The 18,141-nt window shown below is 46.6% G+C and overlaps 1 protein-coding gene across 7 annotated transcripts in view; it reads right to left on the reverse strand.

Annotated features, from left to right (window-relative positions):
* Positions 1–18,141, reverse strand: part of HMBOX1 (homeobox containing 1) — a 199,490-nt gene that overhangs the window by 63,110 nt on the left and 118,239 nt on the right. For 6 of the 7 annotated variants that reach the window (XM_040348103.1, XM_040348106.1, XM_040348105.1 and 3 more), the window contains exons 3-4: positions 14,968–15,062; positions 11,098–11,571 (exon numbers count right to left, since the gene is read on the reverse strand). In XM_040348103.1, coding sequence (XP_040204037.1) covers positions 11,098–11,571; positions 14,968–15,029 — 536 coding nt within the window. In that variant the 5' untranslated portion in view covers positions 15,030–15,062. The remainder of the gene's footprint in view (positions 1–11,097; positions 11,572–14,967; positions 15,063–18,141) is intronic. The other variant, XM_040348107.1, reaches the window with a different exon arrangement.

The following is an 18,141-nucleotide window of genomic DNA, read 5'->3' on the forward strand; positions in this document are numbered from 1 at the left end:
CGTATCCAGTGTGAAAGGGGTCTAATGAAGAAACATCAGTGGCTGTCCTAGCTTCATTCAGCAAGAGCCCACAGCCTAGCACTCGCCGCATGTCACTGGAGAGCACATTGAACACATTTTATAAGTGGTCAGAAACTTGTAAATAACTCATGAAAGAATAAAGTTACATTAAAACATTAAAACCAAGCACATCATTGTTTTTCTTGTGAAATTCCCTATAAGTTTGATGTGTCACATGACCCTCTTCCTATTGAAAAAACAAAAGTTGGATTCAAAATGGCTGACTTCAAAATGGCCGCCATGGTCACCACCCATCTTGAAAAGTTTCCCCCCCTCACATATACTAATGTGCCACAAACAGGAAGTTAATATCACCAACCATTCCCATTTTATTAAGGTGTATCCATATAAATGGCACACCCTGTAGAATAACAATGTAGGGAAAGGGGAAAGCACTCACAAATGCCACATCCGTAAATTTGGGAGAAAAAGAAAATTACTCTGAAAAGTGGTCGGGGACTTTGCAGGCAACACAGACAGGAATAACGAAAAAATACTTTATTAAAAAATAGGATATACACAAAAACAGCACCATATACAAAATTAAGAAACCATACAGGGTAGAGAGTATGAAATAATGTCCCCTGTGCGTCTACGCGTTTCGCTGTGAGGCTTTTTCAGGACGGACAAGAGAAGACAATAGTGGAAAGTAAATTTTACCATCTTAAAATAATCCGAACCATATAGGCATAGGAATATCCATATGTCGGGAATTTTACAGGTAGGGAAATTCCATAAACAAGTAAAGGAGTGGCCAGAAAAAGATCTCCACAGGCTCAAGAAATGCAAAGAATCCCTCTGGAGTGCCACCCAATTAGCATACAGAAGCGGTTTAGTTCATAAACATGAAGGCATTAGTCGAGGCGCAATCCACAAACAGGAATATTGGAGACTCATATGCTCCGTCTGTACCATAACAGAGGTACTAAAATCCTGGATTCAGAAGATCACACAATAATAATAATAATAATAATAATAATAATAATAATAATAATAATAATAATAGGTAGCCCTCTGGATCAATCAAGCCAACACAGTATGGCGGTGGCATAACAGTATTTGCCCCTGGGAGATAGCCTGTGCTATACATGTTGGTTTAGATTATTTTAAGATAGTGAAATTTACTTTCCAGTATTGTCTTCTCTTGTCCATCCTGAAGAAGCCTTGCGGCGAAATGCGTAGATGCACAGGGGACATTATTTCGTACTCTCTACCCTGTATGGTTTCTTAATTTTGTATATGGTGCCGTCTTTGTGTATATCCTATTTTTTAATAAAGTATTTTTTCGTTATTCCTGTCTGTGTTGCCTGCAAAGTCCTGAAATCCAAAGTACAAACACGCATGCCCCAAACCAATGTGAACCATCAGACATTAGCAAACGTTGCCCAAAGGGTGGCACTAAAGAGCTGAGAAACCACATAGTTTCGTGAATGTTGGCTGAAAAGGTTCTGCCGTCTGTATGTAGAACAAGTTCACGGCCAACGCCCTTTGGACAAAAATCCACGGATTTGTCAGATGGAAATCCGATCGGACAAATTGAGAAGCAAGTGATGGGATGAGTTGACCGATGTGTACATGGACACATGTATCATCAGACTGGACAGGGAAGTGGAAATGATTCCAATACCAGCAGGGAGGTATCACGGATAAAGTCCCCAAGAGACATAAGAAGTCGATGGATAATTCAAGACAATAGACAACGCATGAGAAACATGTTTGGCGAAGTGACCCTTCAAATCAGTAACCTAAGCTGATTTGCCCGCATGGTCAAATGGCAACCTGGCACTCACCATACATAGGTTCTGGGCCCTTTTCCTTAAAGCTCCTAGTGGAGTGGTGGTGATGATGATGGATGTGTGTGTGACAGATGTGTGTGTGGGTCTTTGACAGATTGCATGTGAAACCCTTCTCCTGACATGCCGAAGGTTGTTTCCTGTAGGATGGCGCCTGAATTGTATTTTCATTAAGCAACAGAATTGCTTCAGGCATATTACTGGGGTTAGCAAGCTTTTCCACATTCAGCATCAATTTATAAACTTTAGACAACCAGTGTCCATTGAACAACAGTATGCAGTAGACCTCAGATCAACCCCAAATTCCTGCACCTTCACACCTTACAACTGTCCTAGCTCCTGCACCTTCACACCCCAGATCAACCCCAATCCCTGCACCACCATACCGCAGATCAACCCCAAGATCCTGCAACTTCACATCACAGTTCCTTCACCTTTATTGCCTCAGATCACCCAATTCCTGCACCTTCAGACCTAGGAGCAGCCTCAGTTCCTGCAGTTTAAAACAGATCAGCCCCAAGTCCTGCACCTTCAGGCCTCAGACTAGTCCAAGTTCCTGCACCTTCACACCTCAGAGAAACCCCAGCTCCCGCACCTTCAGGTCTCAGAGCAACCCCAGCTCCCGCACCTTCAGGTCTCAGAGCAACCCCAGCTCCCGCACCTTCAGGTCTCAGAGCAACCCCAGCTCCCGCACCTTCAGGTCTCAGAGCAACCCCAGCTCCCGCACCTTCAGGTCTCAGAGCAACCCCAGCTCCTGCACCTTCAGGTCTCAAAGAAACCTCAGCTCCCACACCTTCAGGTCTCAGAGCAACCTCAGCTCCCGCACCTTCAGGTCTCAGAGCAACCCCAGCTCCCGCACCTTCAGGTCTCAGAGCAACCCCAGCTCCCGCACCTTCAGGTCTCAGAGCAACCCCAGCTCCCGCACCTTCAGGCCTCAGAGCAACCCCAGCTCCCGCACCTTCAGGTCTCAGAGCAACCCCAGCTCCCGCACCTTCAGGTCTCAGAGCAACCCCAGCTCCCGCACCTTCAGGTCTCAGAGCAACCCCAGCTCCCGCACCTTCAGGTCTCAGAGCAACCCCAGCTCCCGCACCTTCAGGTCTCAGAGCAACTCCAGCTCCCGCACCTTCAGGTCTCGGAGCAACCCCAGCTCCCGCACCTTCAGGCCTCGGAGCAACCCCAGCTCCCACACCATCTGGTCTCCGACCAGCCCTAGTTCCTACACCATCACACCTCAGATGAGCCCCAATTCTTGCACCTTCACACATCAAAACAGCCACTGACCAGTTTCTGCACCTTCGTGTCTCAGAACAGCCTCCATTCCTGCACTTTAACATCTCAAATCACCCCAATTACAGCATGTTCACTCCTCAGATCACTCCAAATTCCTGCACCTTTGAATCTCCGATCACTCCAATTCATGCCAAATATGACCTCAGTTGATGTAGGAAGTGAGCAAGGTAATGAGGAATCAGGGAAGGCAAAAGTTGATAAATTTTTTTAGCTTAAACCTAAAACATTTTAAGCAGTGCAAAGCATTAAACAGTCTATATATACGTATAACCTATGCAGGTTTAATTCTCGTCAATAGTCACCCCTTGACACCTTAATAGAATTAAATCTATTTTAGCCTGTATTTCAATTTACAGAAAAGAGCTTTGCTGTCAGAGTGAAATATTTAAAGTCTTGTAATTACAATATATTAATTATGACACGCGGAATGCAGAGTCGTTCGTTGTGTCGCTAGAACCAGAAAAAGCCACTGAAGTCAGCAGTGTGCTTTCGTTCCCGTATTGAGCCGGGTGAGCCGCTAGGTTCGGTGAAGAGGGAGCACTTAATTAAACAATGGAAGATATACAGCTGAAATTAAAGGCCACAACAGAATTTTAATCGGTTTCCTAATTAAAATGAAATGAGAAATTTCAGAACCAATTACAGTGTTTGAGTGAAGAAACTAATGTATTTGTTTAGCAGATAGATTTACACTCTCCAACCAGCGCTAAACTCTAACCAAAGGATGGAGCAGCTTTACTGACTAAACACTCAAAGGGCAACTTCAGTCTTGCACCATTGTACAGGCTCCTCCCCTCTACTGGCACTACTTACTCTGATTTCACTGCACAGTGTGAGCTTTTCAACCTGGGGGTCGGGACCCCCTCGGGAGTCAAATGATAATTTGCCAGGGGTCACCGAATCCTGGGATATTCCTGAAGCCCGCACCACTCTCCCAGCCTTTTTGCGGCCACCCAGCAGGGCTGTCCCTGGAGTCTGTGGCTGCCCAGCTGGGCTGTTCCTGGAGTCTGTGGCTGCCCAGCTGGGCTGTTCCTGGAGTCTGTGGCTGCCCAGCTGGGCTGTTCCTGGAGCTCGCGGACACCCACTCAGCCTCTTTGCAGGCGCCCATTCAGTTCACAGCATGGCAGGGGGGCAGAGACTCGAGGTCCGCTGACTGGTGAGGAATGTGAAGTGGGAGAGGCTGGAGGAGACCCCATCTCCTGATTTCAGCATAAGTGTCACTGCTACGAGACACCACAAAGTCAGAGACACAGTGAAGTCGGAGATACAGTGAGTGCGATTATAGTTGCCATTAAAAGGACTCAGGGAGCGCTAAATGTCTGTGGTTTAGGCGCAAATTACATGTCATGCCTTGGGTGCCGACAACCCACGCTACAAAAATAATTTTACTTTTAGGGGTCCCCACAACTTGGGGGTCACGGCACTAGAAGGTTGAGAACCACTGTTCTAGAGCATGTGTCAAACACGAGACCATCGGGCCGAATCCGGCCCAACAAACCATTTCATGTAGCACTCGCACCTCTCCTGCAGCTGCGGCACCCCCATTGTCTCTGCCCTCACATTGTCCCACCAGTCGGCAGCAGACAGGACGGCAGAACTCCTTTACCAGATCTGGCACTTCACCATGCAGCGGCGAGCAATCTAGTCTCTGCTCCTGCCTCGTCCCAGTAGTCATGAGGACAGAACTTCTTTTACAAACCCTGTACCTCTCCGTGCAGCAATAGCACCCCCTCATCTCTGCCTCCCCTGGTCTCAGCATTCAGCCGACTCCACCAGTGGATTCCAGCCCTCCTCTTTTCCTCCCCTAGACTGTGCACTTTCTGCTCCCCGGCCTGTCCATTCTGCCTGTTTAGCATGGTTTCTCTCCCTGATGCTTCCCCGCTTCCTGTGACGTCACTTCCTTGCACTCCACGCTGGTTCCGGCTGGCTTCCTGGTGGCCACAGGACTGACAGCGGACCCCCTGCCACCTCTACAATGCGTGGATGCTTGCCTTGGACGACAGGAGATAAAACCACATACAGATGAGCATGTTTTTAATCTTTATCTTGTAAGAGATATGGCTTACCTTGCCAATAAATTGTGTTTTAATGCTACACTGAGGTGGCGCTTCCTGCGTTTCCCCTTGTTTCATCCTGTTTACAGAGCTGAGGACAGCTGCTGCCACCAGCCATTGATTATTGACCTTTTATGGACTAATATGATTATTTGTTTATTGCCTACCTATATGTTCAGTGTTGCACTGTTTCTGCGCTTACAGTTACTGTATATACTCGAGTATAAGCCGAGTTTTTCAGCACATTTTTTGTGCTGAAAATGCCCCCCTCGGCTTATACTCGAGTCTCACTGTGTCCATCTGCAGCCTCATGCGCCAGATCGCCCAGCGCTGTGACTTGCAGTCTAGTTGGCGGCCGTCCAGTGTAACAAAGCCCGTCTCCTCCTCTTCTTCGTCCGTGATAGGCGGAACACTGACTCAGTGTTTCGTCACGGACGCGGGTGAGGGGGAGGCGGGGCTTTGTTACACTGGATGGCCACAAACTAGACTGACTGCACGTCACAGCCAGTGTTCTGGAGATCAGGTACACAAGACTGCAGACGGGCACAGCGAGGCCTGCAGACGGGCACAGCGAGGCCTGCAGACGGGCACAGCGAGGCCTGCAGACGGGCACAGCGAGGCCTGCAGACGGGCACAGCGAGGCCTGCAGACGGGCACAGCGAGGCCTGCAGACGGGCACAGCGAGGCCTGCAGACGGGCACAGCGAGGCCTGCAGACGGGCACAGCGAGGCCTGCAGACGGGCACAGCGAGGCCTGCAGACGGGCACAGCGAGGCCTGCAGACGGGCACAGCGAGGCCTGCAGACGGGCACAGCGAGGCCTGCAGACGGGCACAGCGAGGCCTGCAGACGGGCACAGCGAGGCCTGCAGACGGGCACAGCGAGGCCTGCAGACGGGCACAGCGAGGCCTGCAGACGGGCACAGCGAGGCCTGCAGACGGGCACAGCGAGGCCTGCAGACGGGCACAGCGAGGCCTGCAGACGGGCACAGCGAGGCCTGCAGACGGGCACAGCGAGGCCTGCAGACGGGCACAGCGAGGCCTGCAGACGGGCACAGCGAGGCCTGCAGACGGGCACAGCGTGGCCTGCAGACGGGCACAGCGAGGCCTGCAGACGGGCACAGCGAGGCCTGCAGACGGGCACAGCGAGGCCTGCAGACGGGCACAGCGAGGCCTGCAGACGGGCACAGCCAGGCCTGCAGACGGGCACAGCCAGGCCTGCAGACGGGCACAGCCAGGCCTGCAGACGGGCATTGTTGACCCCCTTTTCCATTTACAGTAGGCTGCTACATTTCTCACCCTAGGTTTATACTCGAGTCAATACGTTGTCCCAGTTTTTTTATGGTAAAATTAGGTGCCTCGGCTTATATTCAGGTCGGCTTATACTCGAGTATATACGTTTTGTTTTTTTTCCACTGTTGCTTCCCAGCTCTGCCCATGCTTTTCCCCGGCAGCAGCACAAGGTGAGGGTGGTGCACGGCAATGTAAGGGAGGGTGGTGCACGGTAATGTAAGGGAGGGTGGGGGTGCTCTTTTTGATTTTGAAAAATTATTTTTATTGAAGTATTTGCAAACAAGACATACAAACATTGAAAAAGGAGAGTACCGTGGCACAACACCAGGTCTCTCCACGACCAACATGGTCAGAACATAAGCAATCTACCTAACATAGGTATCTGACTGCTAACATACCACCCCCCTCCTCCCAATAACCCCAAAACTCAGTTCACCACCACCACCCCGGGCAACAGTACCAAGGAAAAGAGAACCAGGTACACAATTCAGTAGACCCAAATAAGCATTGGTAAGCACAGAAACAAACATAGTAATGAACTAGAAACCCCAGCGGATAGCGCACACCCAACCAGGGGAATGATTATATAAAAATTAATGAGACATCCCCCCCCCTCCACCCCACTACATCAGAGCTATGCCCACCCGTCCCTCACTCAGCGGTAACATCAGAATCGTACCATGCCCGCCAGACTTCATCAAACTTTTTCTCACACCCCCTGGAGAGGTACGTCGCTTTGTAGAAGGGCATCATGGAGTTCACAAGCCCCTTCCAGAAAGCTATACTTGGGGAAGCAGGTGACCTCCACTTGAGCAGAATGGCCTTCCCTTCCATAAAAAAAAAGTAAGACATTCAACAATGTTCTGATGGCCCTGGAGGGGACCACCTCCTCCACCAGGCCCAAGAGACACATACTGACAAGGGAACAGGCACCTGCAAAATGTCCCCCAGACAAGAAAACACCCCCTCCCAAAATACCTTTATCTGCGGGCATTCCCAAAAGATGTGTTTCGCATCAGCCGGCGAAAAGGAGCACCTCCAGCATTCCGAGGTAACCGACGGATATAAAACAGAGAGCCTCGCAGGGGTAAAATAGACTCTGTGTAAAAATGTAAAGTGTATCAGCCTATCTCTAGCTGAAACCAAATGCTTAAAGGGGTGATCCCACATGTCATCCCAATCTTCACTATCTATACCAGGGACCTCCCTCTGTGGGGGGGGCTCTTAACATCTGATGTATGGAGGATGGGGTGCTCTGGACATCTGCTTATCATTTTTAAAATGTTATACCAGTTGAAAAGGAGGGTCGCACATCGCTGGTATTAGCCACAAAAAACGTTATTGGAGACAGAACACTATGGCAGTACCACGTTCTGTCTGAGCAGTCTCCATTAAAGTTTCTTGTGGCTGATACCAGTGGTGTGCGACCTTGCTTTTCAGACTTGCATCATCTGCTACAGGCGTGTCAGTGCAGTCTGCCCCTGTCCTTCACAGCGCAAGTCTTAAGTGCCTACTAAAACCAGTAATAATTGAAGAGGCAATTATTTATTAAGATAATGATCCATTTATATAGTCTTACATATACAACCGGCCCTTTGAGGGCTAACACGGCCCACAATGCAATTGAGTTTGACACCCCTGTTGTAGACCTTTCCTCCCCAGAGGTGTTATATCAGGGTTTGACAACTTTGCTTGGAATCTAGGAGCCAGCTAACAAAGTTAGGAGCCAGAAAACGCACCCCGTCCCGACGAGCTTGCGCGCAGAAGCGAACACATACGTGAGCAGCGCCCGCATATGTAAACGGTGTTCAAACCACACATGTGAGGTATCGCCGCGATTGGTAGAGCGAGAGCAATAATTCTAGCCCTAGACCTCCTCTGTAACTCAAAACATGCAACCTGTAGATTTTTTTAAACGTCGCCTATGAAGATTTTAAAGGGTAAAAGTTTGTCGGCATTCCACGAGTGGACGCAATTTTGAAGCGTGACATGTTGGGTATGAACTTACTCGGCGTAACATTAGCTTTCATAATATTAAAAAAAAATGGGGATAACTTTACTGTTGTCTCATTTTTTAATTAAAAAAAGTGTAATTTTTTCCCAAAAAAGTGTGCTTGTAAGACCGCTGCGCAAATACGGCGTGACAGAAAGTATTGCAACAATCGCTATTTTATTCTCTAGGGAGTTAGGATAAAAAATATATATATATAATGTTTGGGGGCTCTAATTAGAGGGAAGAAGATGGCAGTGAAAATAGTGAAAAATAGTGAAAAATGACATTAGAATTGCTGTTTAACTTGTAATGCTTAACTTGTAATACCAACGGCCACCACCAGATTGCCCCCCTTCCAAGCCAAGTCGCCAGGATCCTATTTCTAGTCGCCATGGCGACCTGGCGACTGGGATTTGTCGAGCCCTGTGTTATATAGTTGGGTTGAAAGAATAAAAAAAAGTCCATATAGCTCAATTAAAACAAAAAAATTAAGACATGAAAAGAAAACCTCTCAATACAGAGCCCAATACCCATGGCTGATCCAGAGGAAGGCAAAAAAACAAAACAAAAAACCTATAAAAACATATTGCAATTTGCTGCACCAGCAAAATCCTTCCTGATCCCCCAAAGCAATCAAATAATTCCTGGATTAATCTCTGATGTTGCTACTAATACATGTTAATATTCAGTTATATTTTTTTTGTTCCCCCTTAATCACCTCATCCCAAGAGAGAATACATTCAGTTCCTCATAGCTGAGCTCCTCCATGCCTCTTATCAATTTGGTTGCCCTTCTCTGCACCGTATCCAGTGCTCCATAATGCTTTGAGAGCTGGTGCCCAAAACTGAACTGCATGTTTCAGATGAGGTATTAGTTTGGTACAAGGGGAAAAGTAACACAAAACCTAATACAAAAAAAGGTTTTACTTGTTTTGGAAACTGCAGTTTGGCACTGCATGCTATTATTAAGTCTAATCTCTGAAGTCATTCCCAACCAGGGATCCGTGGAGCACTAGGGTTTCTCCAGAGGTTTCTAGAGCTGTGGTTATGGGCGTTACCATCAGATACTGCCTTTAAGTTACCAGGTCCACCACCACTTGAAAGAACCAGTTGCATGACACTAGTGGTCTTTTTAGTGGACTGTAAGGTTAACGAGCAGGTAGGGGCATTTTTTGTAATTACCCCAATGGACCAATCTTAGCAGGGATTCCATGTAACCTGAAATTTATTTAACCGACTGCCTCACGCAGAAATACGTCTGGCAGAATGGCACGGGCAGGCAAAGCAGAGTACCTGTACGTTGCTTTGAATCTGCAGCCTAGCGGACGAGCATGCGTCGCCCGCAGCAAGCTCTGTGACCGTGCCCGCGGGACCCGCAGACTCGATGTCCGCTGGTATCCCGTGATTGTGTCAGGGAGCGGCATAACGGCACGGGCAGGCAAAGCAACGTACCTGTACGTTGCTTTGAATCTGCAGCCTAGCGGACGAGCACACGTCGCCCGCAGCAAGCTCTGTGACCGTGCCTGCAGGACCCGCAGACTCGATGTCCGCTGGTATCCCGTGATTGTGTCACGGAGCGGCAGAACGGGGAGATGCCTATGTAAACAAGACATATCCCTGTTCTGCCTAGTGACAGGACAGTGACCTACTGCTCCCTGTCATCAGGAGCAGTGATCACTGTGGTGTCACTTGTAGCCCAGCCCCCACACAGTTAGAATCACTCCCTAGGACACACTTAACCCATTCCTCACTCCCTAGTGGTTAACCCCTTCCCTGCCAGTGTCATTTACATTTACATTTTTATAGCACTGATCGCTGTATAATCGACAATGGTCCCAAAGTAGTGTCAAAAGTGTCCAATGCGTCCGCCGCAATATTGCAGTCACAATAAAAATCGCAGATCACCGCCATTACTAGTAAAAAATAAAACAAATGCCATAAAACTATCCCCTATTTTGTAGACGCTATAACTTTTGTGCAAACCAATCAATATACGCTTATTGCGATTTTCTTTTCCCAAAAATATGTAGAAGAATACATATCGGCCTAAACGGAGGAAAAACATTTTTTTTTTTTTATATATCTTTTGGGGATATTTATTATAGTAAAAAGTAAAAAATATAGCTATATAAAAAATATTGAGGTGATCAAATACCACCAGAAGAAAGCTCTATTTGTGGGGAAAAAAAAAGGATGTCAATTTTGTTTGGGAGCCACGTCGCACGACTGCGCAATTGTCAGTTAAAGCGATGGAGTGCCGAATCGCAAAAAAATGGCCTGGTCATTGGGTAGCCAATTCTTCCAGGGCTAAAGTGGTTGGGTTCCTCTGGGGTAAAAGGGTTAAGAAAGGCTGACCTACCAGAACCTCACCATTGACTCCCCCAGTTCTCCTCCTAGGTTCTAGAATGTATGATGCATACATCTTTTTAGCCACCGAGTGCAGAAGTATACATTATTTTAGCATTAAACCATATTTACCAATTAGCTTCTCAATTAAACAATGCATTGAGGTTGGCTTGTAAGTTGGAGACATCTTGTAAGCACATAATTCCACTACAGAGCGTATATATATATATTTTATTATTATTATTTTTTTTAGCTTCATGCACTTTACTGACCTCATTAACTCTTCCACCTTGTCATCAACATCAAGATCCTCCTCCGATGCTTCAAAGCTATACGACCTTGGTCCAATGCTGTTGGCATGATAACGTGTTGGAGACATCTTCCCATTGGATGTCGGGATCCTCTCATTGCTTTCTCTCCCGTTCTGGTTGGTAGTGCAAGGTTGCGGCGAGGTGTCACAGCTATTGCTGGGCGATGGGGACATGCCACAATGGAGGGTCTGTGTTGAAGCGGTGGCAGTGGAAGAAGAGGCAGGGACATTGTTGGTGCTGTTATAAGTGCTGCTCCCATAGCTGGACCTCCTTCCAAATTTGTCACTGTGTTCTTGGTCCAGGCGGTCCAACGTCTCCAGCGCGTGTAGGATTTCATGTTTGGTCATTCCGGTGCGTCGCAGACGTTGCAGCAGGTCTATCTGCTCTATGGTGAATCTGGGTTCATCTGTGTAATGTGACATGGTTTCTGGCAGACTATAAAGACAAACAAAGATGGCACAATTAGCTACAAGGTGGTCGAGATCTGGGATTATATTTTACAATTTCAAAGGAAACTTGAGCAAAGGATCCCCCATTTCTCAACAAAAGTAAACAACCATTCAAACTTAAGATGCCTCACCTGCACCATACAGCACCTGAATCAACAGTCCCTTCCATTCATTTTTATGGCCCATTAATGCCTCGTTTCCACTGAGCGGATCGGTTCAGTACGCTTTTTTGGGTGTTTCCATTATGAAAGCGTGCCATAAAAGCGAACCGTACCGGACCATTCTGGGTCCTGCTTCAGATGTGGGGCCATAGAGAATGCAACGGTTCCATTAGGGCGGACCTACAAATACATCTCACTGATTGGTGGATGTGCTAGGCTTTTTTTCTAAACCTTGCATGGTCCCCGGATGGTCCGATTTGCAGTGGAAATGCTCTGCAGAATAGACCGGACCATTCTAACTCGTTCCATTCTAAGCGACCCGAACCGATCCGCTCAGTGGAAACGAGGCAATACTGTCCACAAGCAGAACACAGTAGATGTTCTCGGCTCAGATGTATGGGCATTCACTTTTCTGATAGGGTAAATAAGTTTCTCCACTTTGGTTAAAGTCTAAAAGAAATTAAATGTTCTGTCCTCTTTCATTTGAGGGCTGACGGGTGCTACTCTTACCCATTCTGACACAGCCCAGTGTAAGCGCAGCTAAAAAAAAAACAAGTTTCAGCAGAGTCTCTTTAAAGATCATCCACAAACCATTTATACTGGACTTACTCCATTCCTCTGCTGTCCTAACCATGGCAGAGCTTACACATAAGTGAAGACTTGACATCCTTCTTGTACTGCATTATGAGGTCGTTACATGTTTCTCCATACACAAAAGGACCAGGTATTTTATAGCAGCTCAGACAGTGCAACGGGTGGAGAGGAAGTGGAGTATAAGTGGGTCAGGGATTTAAAAAGACTCTGCCCCACACACACACACACACACCCAACCAACCAACCAACCAACCAACCAACCAACCAACCAACCAACCAACCAGGGAGGCAGCAAAGGTCTAACAGCTTTTGGCCACACCACGATGCATTGCTATTTTAGTTTATTTTATAGCATAAATATAAATAGAATCTGAGCTTCCTCTATTCATATGCTAATGAACTCGTTGGGCTGGCTCATGAAGCTTGGGACAGGAAGTGATGTAGGCAGGAAGTAGGGGGAAGGAAAATTACTTGGAACACAGTGATGTCATAGTGAAGAAGCACATTACACCCTTCTGGAAGAACGGTCAAACATTCCCATAGACATACACCTTAACCTTGTGGACAGCCTTCCCAGAAGAGTTGAAGCCGTTATAGCTGCAAAGGTTGGGACTGCCTAATATTGAACCCTACAGACTAAGACTATACCCTTTTCAAACCTAAACGCTACTAAAACAGCCGCTAAAGCGCCGGTCATTTTTGCGGTGCTTTAGTGGCGCTTTTCGGGCACTAGCGGGTCACTTTTTTTTTACGGTCACATAAGAACGTGACCTTAAAGGGGAGTTCCAGCCAATATTTATGTTTATTAAAAGTCAGCAGCTACAAAAAGTGTAGCTGCTGGCTTTTAATAAACAGACACTTACCTGCTCCAGCGACGCGCCAGCCAGGGCTCCGCTCCTCTCCCCCCCCTCCCCGGCGTCTTCATTGTCACTGTGGGCACCCGGCCGTGACAGCTTTCGGCTTCAAGGCCGGGCACCCACTGCGCATGCGCGAGCGGCACTGCGCATGCGCGAGCGGCCCGGCGCTGTGCTGTTTGATTGGACAGGCGATCGCCTAGGGCCTGTCACGTGTCCTAGGCGATCGCCTACAGGGAGGGGCTGCCAAAAGGCGATTAAGCTTAATCTCCTTTGCAGCCCCTCGGCGGAAGGAGGAAGTGGGACAGGAAGTCCCCTTCTCCTGAAGCCCCCACTCCACCCCCAAAAAAAATTACATGCCAAATGTGGCATGTAAGGGGGTGAGGAGTGGGATAAGTGGAAGTTCCATTTTTGGGTGGAACTCCGCTTTAAAAAAAAAAAACGACCTGTTTTGCAGTGCGTTCAAATCACTTTTAAGACGCTTTGAAATGGGCAGAGGCATTTTTGGAGCAGTTTTTACAGCGCTCCAAACACGCCCCAAAGATTCTGCTTGCAGGACGTTTTCTACTGCTGCAATGGATGGCCAACTCCATATTGAACCCTACAGACTAAGACGGGAATGCCATTAAAGTTCATGTGCATGTAAAGGCAGGCGCTGCAATACTTTTGGTAATATAATTTATATGTGATCCAGAGCTGCCACCCTAAAGCAGTATAACTGCTAAAGGGTGGCCTTCTATGATAAACCGGGCAGAAAGGATGGGCATAGTCAGCACTTGCCTGTCAGGGGTAGACGCTCATTAACCCCCACAACACTAGAAGTTTAGAGCCCATTCACACCTCCGCGTCAAAACGCCAGACGCTCGTGCTGCTGGAGGGGAGAATTCCCATTGCCGTCTATGGAGATGGTTCACATCTCATAGACGCCGGTCGCCTGAAAAAAAGTCCTGGACCCTTTTTTTCAGGCGGCATTGGCGTTCGGCCATACAAAGCAATGGGAAGGCTTTGTTAAAAAAAAAAAAAATTACACACTCGCGGCAAAATACGCGGCGTATCTTGTCGCGGAGGTGTGAATGCAGCCTTACCGCTGTGGAGGTATCCAGGGGAAGAGGACTTCAGATTTCAACCCGACACAGCAGTCAGCAGACAAAGGACACTCTCTATTCATGGTAAGTACCATTCCTGATGTGTATTTTCTATTTCACTAAACTTCAGACATTAACTCTCCTACTGCTAGTCTATCCCTGAGCAATCTCTACCGTCACAGTATTTTCTGAATAAATTCACCCAGAAAATATTAGCGAATATAGCGGGAAAGAATCAGAATCTCAGAACAATTTTAACTCATCTGGGTTTTACGAGAACACTGACAAAGCAAGTTTATAATGGCAATAAAAGTAAAAAATAACTATAAAATAAAATAAAAAAGCAACTAATCCCACAACATCGCGGTGAATAAAGCAATTCATCCTGAGAAGTTTGTTTCCAGCGGACACTCGCGGCTCATTTGATAAAGATACGCTGTGTTTGTGCGAAGTGTACAAGACTTCATAGAAAGCTTGCGCCGGCCCCCAAAGTGATGAGTTCTTTATTATGAAAAATGAGTGTGTATTGGCTCTTGTCAGATGCATTGTATACATGCGGCTACGTCTGATTAATGAGGGGGTCGATAATTGCTTTGCAAAGGGAAAGGAAGGAAGAAAAGAAAACCCGCTCACACAATAGGCAAACAGTGTTAGGCAGCAAAAGGAAACGGAGATAAACACTGTATACCTATACTGATCACGGCTGGCGACGCGGCTTTTCTCTCTCTCGGGTTTGACGCCCAGTTCCATTTTTTTTTTTATTGGAAATGAATAACGATTACTCTGGAAGGAGGAAACACAGAACAAGAGATTCAACTCAATTCACAAAACTTTAAAAACACAAGGATCTTTATTTATAAATATCATTGAACTGTCACTATGTGGAAATGAAGTGTCCTAATCCCAGTGTGATAGCTTTGTGAACTAAGCTGAACTAAAGGTAGATACAACTCTGAATGACAAGAATACTTTTATACCAGGGATATGCAATTAGTGGACCTCCAGCTGTTAAAGAACTACAAGTCCCATCATGCATAGCACGACTGACAGCATCAAGCATGACACCCAGAGGCAGAGGCATGATGGGACTTGTAGTTTGGCAACAGCTGGAGGTCCGCTAATTGCATATCCCTGTTATATACGGATGGCCAGTGGGTGGTAAAAAAAAAAAAAAAACAGGTGGCTGATCTGTGTTTTTACTGCCGGTGGTGCTTTGCATAGTGGCACTGCCCGACAAACTCTCTCATGTAAGAGTATGAACGTGCACCGCAACCAGGAGCTAAGCGCTTGGCTTACAGTTGTGACGTGGTCTTGCAAAACAAAAAACACAGGCATTAGGAGGTGGAAGTATCACCTGAAAACCTCCTTCCACCCTCCCCTGGAAGGTGATCCACTGCAGCCTGCTTTTTAGAGGGGCGATAAAACACTAAAGACTGTGAAAGGAGCCCAAGAAAGACATTAACCACTTTAGCCCTAGAAGATTTCCCCCCTTAATGACCAGGAAGATTTTTGCGAAATACAACATCGCTTTAACGGACAATTGTGCGACACTGTACCCAAACAAAATTTACGTCCATTTTCGTCCCACAAATAGAGCTTTCTTTTGGTGGTATTTGATCACCTCTGCGTTTTTTATTTTTTGCGCTACAAATAAAAAAAAAAACAACAACATTTTTGAAAACAAATTAAGTTTTTCATCTGTTACAAAACGTTTTAAATAAGTTTTCTCCTTTACTGACGGGCACTGCTGAGGTGGCACTTATATGCAGCACTTGAGGTCACGTATAGGTGGGACTGGTGGGCACTGATCGGCAACACTGATCAGAGGCATTGGCAGGCATCACTGATAGGCACAGAGTGCCATCCCTAATGGGCAATGATTTCCATCCCTGGTGGTCATGGGTGAGCATCCTCGGGGGGGGGGGGCTTCACTGATAATCACTGCAGACCTCAGGAGAGCAGCCGATTGGCTCGCCTCTACGCTGTCATCATCACGAGTAGAGGAAAAGCTAATACACGGCTTTTCCTGTTTACATTGTGATCAGCTGTGATTGGACAGAGCCGATCACGTGGTAAAGAGCCTCCGTCAGAGGCTCTTTACCTACATCGGAGATGTGGTGTGTCAGACAGGGCTCAGCAGCCATGATAAACTGTGTGTCAGACTGACACACCACAGATCGCGGCTTATCCTGCTGAATGTCATATGATGCCCAGTCAGGATAACTGAACCACTTCCCATCCTTCATTCTGCTATAGGCCGGCCTGGAAGTGGTTAGAAAAATTGATTTCAATAAAGACTTGCATTAATCGATGGATAAAGGAGAGGGGCAGGCAGTGACATTTGTTAAAGTTGAACGTACTACGAATAGTGGGGGGAGAGCACACAGAGGAGAGCTGAGGCTGACAAGGCACGTAAACTGACCACTATGTCAGGGCTCAGCAGCCATGATAAACCGTGGTCAGTTTACAGGGGGGGTAGGGCAGTACCAGGCAGAATCAGCCAGGTTTTTTACAGTTTAGAGAGGGGCAGGTAAGACAGCACAAACACTGTGCCGTTTAACCTGCTACCAGGGAACAGGATAAATGTTTTTATTTTTTAGGGTTACAAACATCTTGGTCACTGGTGATGTCCATACCAGTAATTCAGTGTCCCCCCCCCCCCCCCCCCCCAGCGTCAGATTGCCCATCACACTATCACAGTCCCACTAATCGGCACCATTACTAAAAACTTAATTTTTGTTTATTCTGGTATATATACACCATATATCGTAGACGCTATAACTTTCACGCAATCCAATCAATATACACTTATCTGGATTTTTTTTTTACTAAAGGCATGGAGCAGAATACATGTTGGCCTAGACTTATGACGAAATTTGATTTTTTTTTATGTTATTGGAAAAGTTTTATTGCAGAAAGTAAAACACGTTTTGTTCCCCCAAAAATTGGTCGTTTTTTTGTTTATATACAATTTTTTTTTTTTTTTTTTAAACGTGGTGATCAAATACCACCAAAAGAAAGTGAAAAGAACTCAGGTGAGTCAAATAGACCATAATCTTCATAACATGTTGCCTCGATGGGGTGCATGTGGTTTTGATAAAGCACGATCTCCGTGTGAAACGCGTTGACCTTGTTGTCTCCTGTGCCCATGTTTGTATGATTTTATTTTACATCAATAAAAGCTGACATTGCATCGTGTGGGAGTGCAGCCGATTGTCCTCTTTTGTTCCATGAGTTAACCACCAAAAGAAGGCTTTAATTATGTGAAGAAAATTGTATAACAATTTTGTTTGGGTACAGTGTTGCATGAGCACCGAATTACCAGTTAAATTAGCGCAGTGCTAAAAAACAAAAAAATGGCCTGGTCATGAAGGGGGTAAAATCTTCTGGAGCTCACGTGGTTCAATAAAAAAAAAAAAAAAAAAAATTCATCCTGCCCCAAATCTTCTCACTGTGGTCGAAAACGAACGTCGATTTGCATTGTTTATTATGATTGCCTGTGGAGGCAACGTCTCCTCCTTTGCTCATGCTGTGCAAGCATGCCTTTACCTACATTGACAGGCCTAGCCCCTGCGTGGGTTTATTACTTTATTTTAAAGTGGTTGTATAGTTTTTTTTTTTTTACTTTTACCTACAGGTAAGCCTATAAGGCGGCTTACCTGGGAGGTAAAAAAAAAATCTCCTAAACCTTTGCCGGAAAGAAATCTCCCGTGCACATGCGTGGGAGTGACGACACTCACAGCGCTGGAGCCGCTATACCCGGAAGACACGCCGAGGGAAAAATTAATCTCCCTCGGTGTGGACCGGCGTAGATACCGACGCCTCGTTATAAGGTTAGTATAAGGTCCCCGTTGCATACTAG

This window comes from Rana temporaria, chromosome 4 (assembly GCF_905171775.1).
Source record: "Rana temporaria chromosome 4, aRanTem1.1, whole genome shotgun sequence".
NCBI lineage: Eukaryota > Metazoa > Chordata > Amphibia > Anura > Ranidae > Rana > Rana temporaria.